Source organism: Acomys russatus, chromosome 19 (assembly GCF_903995435.1).
Source record: "Acomys russatus chromosome 19, mAcoRus1.1, whole genome shotgun sequence".
NCBI lineage: Eukaryota > Metazoa > Chordata > Mammalia > Rodentia > Muridae > Acomys > Acomys russatus.
In genome coordinates this window covers 15,349,692-15,359,129 of record NC_067155.1, presented here as the reverse complement: position 1 = coordinate 15,359,129, position 9,438 = coordinate 15,349,692, and the positions used below count along the sequence as shown (strand labels likewise).

The window sequence follows — 9,438 nt, the reverse complement described above, 5'->3', positions numbered from 1 at the left end:
AGCCATCTCCCCAGCACAGGCCAGCTCCCGCTTACAATTTTGTTTTGTTTTGTTTTTGAATTATTTGTCCATTACATATACAGCATTCTGCCTGCATGTGCGTCAACACACCAGAAGAGGGCGCCAGATCTCATTGCAGATGGTTGTGAGCCACCACGTGGTTGCTGGGAATTGAACTCAGGACCTCTGGAAGAGCAGACAGTGCTCTCAACCGCTGAGCCATCTCTCCAGCCCCCTGCTTACAATTTGATTTCAATGATGTGTTACAAGAGTCTACTGGCATCAGACACTGAGAGGGACCAAGACGTTATTATTTACTGGCCTCCAGTTGTTTGTATGACACGTTTGTTTGTTTTTGAGTCGGGGTCTTTCTTCATAACTGAGCTATCCTGGTACTTGTTGTATAGCCAAGGCTAGCCCCAAACTCACAGCAATCCTCCTGCCTCAGTCCCCTGCGTGCTAGGAATGAAGACCTGCGTGACCACGCTCAGCAACGACCGGTACTGAAAAAGCATTTAAAGATGGTTCCGGATCTCTGTCCTTCCCTCTCTCCCGTGTGCGTTTCTCCAGTAGCACCTACACCCCGGCTTTAAAGTGAGGACTGGGGATTGAAACTGTGGTCCTCACGAGCGCAAAACAACCCTCTGAGAAGTCTCCAATCCTCTCCCCTTGATGTTTTGCGTTTTGAGTCTCTCGCTGGGACCTGGGGCTCCTCGGATGCTTAGGTTGGGCTGTGTGTTTAAAGGGCCCCCCAGAGTCCTATTATCTCTGACTCCAGAATGTGGGAGCTAGAAGCACACATTATAGTGCCTAGCTAATTTGGATGGGTGGTTTTTATTTTTGTTTGTTTGTTTGAGACAGGGTCTCTCTGTGTAGCCTTGGCTGTCCTGGACTCACTTTGTAGACCAGGCTGGCCTTGAACTCACAGTGATCCACCTGCCTCTGCCTTCCGAGTGCTGGGATTAAAGGCGTGCGCCACCACCGCCCGGCCTTGCGTGTATATATTTTTTTTAAGATTTATTTATTAAGTATACAGTGCTTTGCCTGCACTGCCTGCACCAGATCTCATTCTAGATGGCTGTGAGCCACCATGTGGTTGCTGGGAATTGAACTCAGGACCTTTGGAAGAGCAGGCAGTGAGTGCTCTTAACCTCTGAGCTATCTCTCCAGCCCTTGGGTGGATTTTTTTTAAATCGAACTCAGACCCCTTGGCTTTCATGCCAAGTACTGATGGAAGTATCTGCCCAGTCCCAGTTTTCTTCTTTGCTGTACGTAGTCCTTCTACCCAAATGCCAAGCACATTAACTTTTATCTGACAAAGAACCCTGGGGCGCTTGGCACGTGATCAGATTTAGAATGAATGGGTCTTTGGAGTAACTTGGACATTTGAGCAGAGGGAAAGGGTGTTAAAAGGCCACCTTCCCACTCATGACCACTATTTTCTGGCTTTGTGAACCAAGCTTGCTCCACTTTTTTCTTTAAAAAAAAAAATTATATATATATATATACATATACATATATATACACATATGTCTACGTGGCTATGTAAGACCTGTGTAAGTGTCTTCAGAAGCCAAAAGAGGGTTGTCAGATATCATCTCTGGGGTTGGAGTTACAGACAGTTGGGAAGTGTCCAACACGGCTGCAGAGAACTGAACCTCAGTCCTCTGCAAGAGCAGCCAGCCCTCTGAATGCCGAGCCATCTCACCAGCCCCTATTTTTCTTTCTTCTTCTCTTCTTGTCTTGTTAAGACTCAAGTCTCCCTAGGTAGCTTAGGCTGGCCTTGAACTTCAGACCCTCCTGCTCCAACCCGCAGAGTGCTGGGATTACAGGGGTGAGCCAGGGTTTCGGCTGCAGCTGAGGATCAAAACTGGGCTTTTGTTCACCCTAGAGAAGCCTTTGTCCAACCACCCAAAGCCCTCAGAATGCTTTAGTCAGCCAAGAATTCAACAGCTAGAAGGCAAACAGCTGCTGTGGGGTTTCCAGGCAGTGTGCCAACCGTTTCAATAAAATAGGCACAGGGGCTGTAGCTCATCCGTAGAGCGCTTTGACAAGCACCTGTAAAGCTCTGGGTTCAGCCTCCAGCATCCAATAATAGTGATGATGACAATGACGAGGAAGGTGGGAGGAGAAAGAAGAACCGTGCCTTATCCCTCCACTGACCTTGTGCACAGAGAAGTCTCATGCAGGGCCCCATCTGGGAATTACAGAGCAAGGGACAGTCACAACCCAGGAAGATTATGGGGTGACTGATGCCAAGGTTGAAACTGGGGGAAACCCAGAGGAAAGTACTTCCTTCCCAGGTTAGTAAGGAAGTCAGGGGAGGTGTTTTGGGCCTTCGCTATCTCTAAGGAAGAGTGTTCAAAGCACCATTCAAGTCCTCAGGAGTCCGGCTCAAAACTCTAGGCAAATAATCCTGTGCAAGTTCTAGCATGATCTGGCCTTCTTGTAGAGCTGACGAGCCCCTCTGCCAACCCAGAAGGAGAAATGAAGCAAACGGTCCAGCCAGAGTATGAGCTGAGGACCCACAACTGCTTCTAGATCAAGCAGAACAATTGACCTCCAGGAGCAACACACACACAGAGAGAAGGAGACAGACAGACAGACAGACACACAGACAGACAGACACACACACACACACACAGACACACAGACAGACACACACACACACACAGAGACACACAGCCAGGCAGACAGACAGACACACACACACACACACACACAGAGACACACAGGCAGACAGACAGACACATACAGACACACACACACACAGACACACACACACACACACACACACCGCTGCGGCTTCAGGACCCTCTAAGACAAAGAACTGGCAGGTTTGCCATCTTTGCACCTGTTGTCCAGGCCTAGTTTCATGTCACTTGTAAAAGATTGACTCAGCTGGGCTTATTGACTATTGATCATTTCCTGTGGAGGGGGAAATGGGGGAGGGGGGGGGGGAGGGGGCAGGGGAGGGGGCAGGCACAGGGTAGTGGAACCCTCACCCACGTATGTGGTCCAGTCTCCCAACAGGTGTGTGCAATTCTGCCCTAATTGCAGATGGCCTCAGGGACAGGGCCAAAGTATATAGGCCTGGAAAGGCTAGGGAGGGAGCTCCAGCTATGGGGCCGTGGGGGAGTTGGCAGCCACCTGCACTCTTGCCTGTGACCTCCATTGCTCTGTCAGTAAGTCTAATGGAGCCCTTTGTTCCTGAGGGTGAGCCAGGCAGAGATGTAGCTTGGATTGTCACTGGGACCTTTGCAGGAGGGCCAGGTGGTATGTCTTCCTTCCTTCAGGGAAGGCAGAGACAGAGACAGACAGAAAGACAGACAGAGGCAGAGACAGAGAGACAGACAGACAGAGACAGAGAGATAGAGACAGACAGACAGACAGACAGAAAGACAGGCAGAGACAGAGAGACAGAAAGACAGAAAGACAGAGACAGAGAGACAGAGACAGACAGACAGACAGAAAGACAGAGGCAGAGAAAGAGAGACAGAGACAGACAGACAGACAGACAGAAAGACAGACAGAGGCAGAGACAGAGAGACAGAGACAGACAGAGGCAGAGACAGACAGACAGAGACAGACAGACAGACAGAGACAGAGAGATAGAGACAGACAGACAGAAAGACAGAAAGACAGAGACAGACAGAGACAGACAGACAGACAGACAGAAAGACAGAGGCAGAGAAAGAGAGACAGAGACAGACAGACAGACAGAAAGACAGACAGAGGCAGAGACAGAGAGACAGAGACAGACAGACAGAGGCAGAGACAGAGAGAGGCATACATAGTTTCAGAAGAGGCTGAAGAACCTGTCAAATGCCTTGTGATTGGAGTTAGAGGTGACTATGAGCCTCGATGTGGGTGCTAGGTACCGAACCTGGGGTTCCCATAACAGCAGCCGGTGTCCATTACTGCTGAGCCAACATCTCTCCAGCCCCTCAAGAAATAGGTCACTTCACCGTAGATGTCCCCACCACCACCTTATTCAGCTCCTTCCCCGGTAGGAAGGAAGTGAAGTCGGGGGTGGGGTGGGGGTGGGGGGCCGGCGCGATGTCATTCTGTGAAGAAAAGAGCAAAAGCAACCGCCTGGAAGGTGGGGAGAGTAAATAGAAAAAGCATGTAGAAAGGTCAGGAAGAGAGAGGGAGAAATAGATGGGCCAGTAGGGCAGGAAGGGCCGAGGCATACTTCACAATCTCCTCAGAGACAGTTGGGCCATTTCCGCACCGGCTATAAGGTAGTTAAGTAGCCCTGAGATGAAGCAACAGGGACTCGAGTAGTACTTGGAAACGGGGTAGCCCCCCCCCAGCAGGTGCCTCAAGAAGAAAGAGCCATGGGGTCCCCCTCACTCCTGCCCCGGGGAATCAGGATAACTCTCATTCTTATGGTGGAAGGAACTGAGTCTGAGGAAGGAGAGCTGGGGCCTGGAGCTGTGGGTCTGAAGGAGAGGGGCTGGGGTGTGGACTCCCAAGTCCCACATCCAGTTCTGAAGGATCTAGAACCATGGGCTAGTGGCAAGAAGGCTGAGAGCAGGACCTTTGAGCCTAAAGGAAAAGGGTCTGGGAGCCAGACCCCTGGTTCTGAGGGATGGAGGCTGGACTCTTTGATCTTGGGTGAGGGTGGTTATCCAAATAGCCTAGCCTTTTCTCAGAAGTAGATTAAGGGTGGGGCACCTGCCTGGCGCATATTGCAAGGTAGCCCTCCCCGTTTCCTGGGCTGCCTTGGGTAACATGGGGGTATATAAAAGCGTTCCGTTTCCTGCTTTAAAAGCACTGGAGACATTTCCAGCCACATGACTAGAGTCATGAGCCCTGTGCCAGTGCTGGCCCTCCTGGGGGTCACCGCCTTGCTACCCTGTGCGTGAGAAATCCAGCCTGGAAGGGGGACGGGGGTGGGGGGTGGAAAATCTCTGCCCCCAGGAAGTGGCACAAGGTAACCAACTAGCAACTGAAACGGAACTGACCTTCTTTCCCATGCATCCCAGGTGTACCGGCTCTGACCTGCCAACGGGTCGTAATTGAGACCGTGAGGAACGCATCAGGGATGCCCATTGAGTGGGAAAGCGGTAGGGAGACTTGCGAGGCCGGCGAGGGGTGCCAAGACTTGGTGTTGCTCCTGGAGAACGGTAAGAAGAAGGAATCTCCCTGTAAGGACCTGCCTCGCCCCCAGGCATCCGACATCCCTAGGAGGAACTCTTCCTTAGCGGCTTAGCGGCTCGCCTGCCTCAGGATGCCCAGAACCCTGAAATCTCAATCTCCACCTCTATCCGCCTTCCTTTCTCCATCCAGGACCCCAGCTAAACTTGATCGTCGTCAAGGACTGCGTTAAGGCCGAGGACCAAGAGCCCCGGATTACCTGGCTCAGGACGGGTCCTGGCCTCTCCATCGTCTCCTACACCCACGTGTGCCGCCACAGGGACTTCTGCAACGACGCGTCCAGCACTAAGGTTCTTGGGGGCCGACGCACACCCACAGGTGCCACGGGGAGAAAGAATGACAAGAGGAGTGGGGAAGGATTATCATAATGAAGGGGAGGGGCTGTAGGACAGAAATGAGCTCACAGCGAGGGGGAGGGGCGCGGGAGGGGGTGGGGTGAGGGGGCGGGGTGTACTGGTTTACAGACATTCATTTACCAAAGGAGGTTTGGCCAGCTCCCTGGCTCTGTCCCACTCTCGATTGCAACTTTGGCCTAGTCCCTCTTCCAATTCGCTCGGCCTCCGTCCCTCCTCACCCTTCCCTCCCTCCATCCTGCCTCAGAACACCTCTGCCAGCCTTTTCCAACAGGGTTTGGGGCCACGCTCTGGCTATATTTTCTGCCGCTGAACCACCAGCCTTTAACTCTGGCACTTGACGCCTCTTCCGGCATAGCCCCTCTTTCTGGGTACCTAGGATCGGCTTATCGGTGGCTCTCATACAGAGTTTCTGCGTCTCCCTTCCTTAAGGAGAAATTGGGGCATTGCCCTCCAGCTTTGTTGATTGATTGGTTTGTTGTATGAGGGTGGGAGTATACCAGTGCGTCCGTGTGTATGTGTGCGCGCGCGTGCTCACGCGCATGTGTGTGTGTGTGTGTGTGTGTGTGTGTGTGTGTGGGCGGGTACACACGTGTGTGGAAATGTGTAGAAGCCAGAAAGCCCACACAGGGTGTCCTTTCTCAGAAACCATCCAGTTTTGCGTCTCTCATTGGAACCCGGAGCTCGCTCACAGATTAGGCGAAGCTGGCTGACCTAGCAAGCCCTGGGAACCCGCCTGGCTCTGCCTCTTAAGTTAGGACTATCAGTGGACAAACGCACCTTTTTGTCCTACATACATGGGTGCTGGCAACTGAACGTAGGGTCCTCAGGCTCCCAAGGCACGGCTCCTCAGCCCTGGCCTGGACCTTTGCATGGCTTTTGCCGCTGTTACGTGGCATCTTGGGCGATGGTGTTGCTGGAAAATTTGCTGAATCGATGTTTATTTCCTTTCACTGTTTAGCAGAAGTTGTGGGTGAAATCACTGGTTCATTCTAAGTCACCCTCCTTTCCTTGGCCGAGTCTATATCTGTGCCCCATCTCAAAAGCCCTTTCTCCAAGCCAGAGTCTCTGCTGGTCTCCCCACTCCTTCCATCCTTGATCCACCCCCCCCCCCCAACTAGATCATAGGCTGAGTTCCCTGCAGCTGGACCTGGATGAGGGCTACCTCAGGAGGGCATGTTGGGGGAACTAAGTGGGAAGGCGGCATCTTCCCTCTGCCCCTCACTGTAGCTGTCACCTCTAGTCCCAGGGACCCTGCGCTGCCCACTCTGCCTTTCTAAAAGAGACTGTGAGAATGCACCAGAACAAGTCTGCCCCGCTGGCAGCACACACTGCTACAGCGGAGTCCTCAGGCTCAGAGGAGGTGAGCTTGCACATGGGCACCCTGGGAGAGTGTGGGCTGTGAGACTCTGGAGAACAAGGGTTAAAATGAGGTCGGATAGAACACACTAGAAAGTAGGGATGGTCTCCTACAGCTGGATTTGCCTGAGACCTGGGTAGTTCTATGTCAGCTCGCACTCTCTCCCTCTCCCTCCCTCCCTCCCTGCTTTTCTCTCTTCCTCTCTTCTTTCCTAGGAGACATCGCCACCAACCTCAGGGTGCAGGGCTGCATGCCCCAGCTAGGATGCAACCTGCTCAATGGCACCAAAGAAATTGGAACCTTGGATACAAGTGAAGTCTGTGGTCCCCAGTCAGGTGAGTAGGTAAACCAGGCCGAGCCCAGGGACAGGACGGTCCTTGGAAAGTGTGGAACAGCCAAAGCCACCAACCGAAGCCAGGCAAGAAATTCCAGATCCTTAGTACTCACTGTAAGAGCAGGAGGTCTGACTCTCCAAGAAGGGATGTTGTGGGGGGTTGGGGGTGGAGGGAGAGGGTTGGAGAATGTGTGCCTGCAAGAGATGTCCTGCTGGAAGAAAAAAGAAAGGAAGGGATCAGGGGCCCAGCGTGGTGGTGCACGCCTTTAATCCCAGCACTCAGGAGGCAGAGGCAGCCGGGTCGCTGTGAGTTCGAGGCCAGCCTGGTCTACACAGTGAGTCCAGGACAGCCAAGGCTACACAGAGAGACCCTGTCTCGAAAACCGCCCCCCCCCCAGAAAAAAGAAAAAAGAAAAAAAGAAAGAAAGAAAAAAGGAAGGGATCGTGCTCAGAATTAAAGGACAGAGTTAAATCAACAGGAGTCTCAGCTAATGTTGAACCAAATGTGGGTTCTCTAACTGAAAGAGATGGGGTGAGGAGCAGAAAGGTTAAGGAAGAGGTGAATTCCTCTGTCATATTTTGCCACAGTCAGTTCAGAAGCGCGTGCTGGTGTTTCCGTGAGAGTAATGGTATATGCGTTTGTGTGTGTGTGTGTGTGTGTGTGTTTTGAGACAGTGTAGCCCTGGCTGTCCTGGACTCTCTGTGTAGACCAGGCTGGCCTCGAACTCACAGAGATCTGCCCTCCTCTGCCTCCCGAGTGCTGGGATCACAAGTGTGCGCCACCGCGCCCGGCTGATGAATTACTTCTTAGCGTGGCTCTGGGGGATCCTAGGTTTCCTGGCAGTTGGCTTTAATGGCTGTGTGGGGTTGCATGTGTCGGTGTGTCCCTGTGTGAGTGGGTGCATGTGCATGGCTGATGTCCATGACACACACATGTGTAGAGGCCACAGGACGACCCATCTACCTCCTTTGAGACGTGGTCCCTTGAGGGTTTGGAGCTTTAAGCTAGATGTGCTGGTCAGCAAACTCCAAGAATCTCCCTGTCTCTGCCTCCCCAGCATGAGGATTGTAGGTGTGCACCACGCACACGGCTTTTTGGAGGAAAAAAAAAAATAATACGTTTTAAAAAAAATGTTTGTCTTTATGTGTGCAGGTTCTTTCTCAGAGAGGCCAGGAAAGGGTGCCCTGGAGCTGATGGTATAGGTGGTAATGAGCTGTCTGATGTGGGTGCTGGAATTCGAACTCTTGGCCTCCGCAAGAGCAGCGACCTATCTGGCCCCAGCATGCACCAGCTTTTACATGAGTGTTGGGGATGCAGACTTCCACTTGCGTAGCAAGCACTGCACCCACTGAACCACATCTCTCCGCCTTGGTGTTGGTCTTTTTAACCCACCTACGTGGAAAAACCTGGGGATGCGGGCTGGATGTCACTCGTGCCAAGGACTCCTGCCTTGGGCATCACGAGAGATGTCCCACGAGAGGGGCCCGCCTGTTAGTGTTTGCGATCGGAAAGGAGTGTCCGGGGACATGGAGCTGGGGAGGCCCCTAAGGTGGATTTGATCTCCCTGTCCAGGTCCGCAGGCTCTGGACTGCAACAGCGTGGCTCTGGACACTGTACGGAATGTATCGGATCTGCACCTGACCTGGACGACTGGCTGGAAGACCTGTGGGGCGGGCGAGGGATGCTACGAAACAGTGACTATGGTACAGAACGGTAAGAAAAGGCCCCGCCTTTCTCACCAGGCGCTCCCGCAGCATCATGGGACAGAATCTATAACCCGCCCCCACACGGCAGTGGTATCTAGGACTCCCTCCTGAGCGGACGCACCTGCCCTCACCCACTCCCCCACCCCGTGAGCGGATGCACCCAACCTCCTGCCACGCTCCCCTCCTGCCCTTGTCCATCCCCCCAATCTCATCAGCCTCCCTCTCTTCCCCAGGACAGGAATTTCACATGGTTCTCACTAAGGGGTGCACTAGGGCTGTAAACCAAGAAGCTCGAGTCACCAGGCATAGAACAGGCCCCGGAATCTCCATTACGTCCTACGTGCATGTGTGCCGCCAGGAGGACTTCTGTAACAACCTGTCTACAACTGGAGCTTTTTGGATCCCGCCCCCTGTCACAGGTACCTGAGGCATCAGATCCCTAGAGAAGGGAAGGAGCTGTGGGAGGAACTGCCAGGCTGTGGGGGTCCAAGTAAGCACGCCGGGGCTATTTATTTTATTCT

General features: G+C 53.0%; 1 protein-coding gene across 1 annotated transcript in view; it reads left to right on the top strand.

The window, feature by feature from the left end:
• Positions 1-4,811: 4,811 nt before the first annotated feature.
• LOC127203227 (CD177 antigen-like) overlaps positions 4,812-9,438 on the top strand; it is a 29,841-nt gene continuing 25,214 nt past the window's right edge. Inside the window, exons 1-7 of the mRNA XM_051162021.1 lie at positions 4,812-4,863; positions 4,992-5,132; positions 5,296-5,481; positions 6,760-6,879; positions 7,092-7,199; positions 8,784-8,924; positions 9,151-9,336. Coding sequence (XP_051017978.1) covers positions 4,812-4,863; positions 4,992-5,132; positions 5,296-5,481; positions 6,760-6,879; positions 7,092-7,199; positions 8,784-8,924; positions 9,151-9,336 — 934 coding nt within the window. The remainder of the gene's footprint in view (positions 4,864-4,991; positions 5,133-5,295; positions 5,482-6,759; positions 6,880-7,091; positions 7,200-8,783; positions 8,925-9,150; positions 9,337-9,438) is intronic.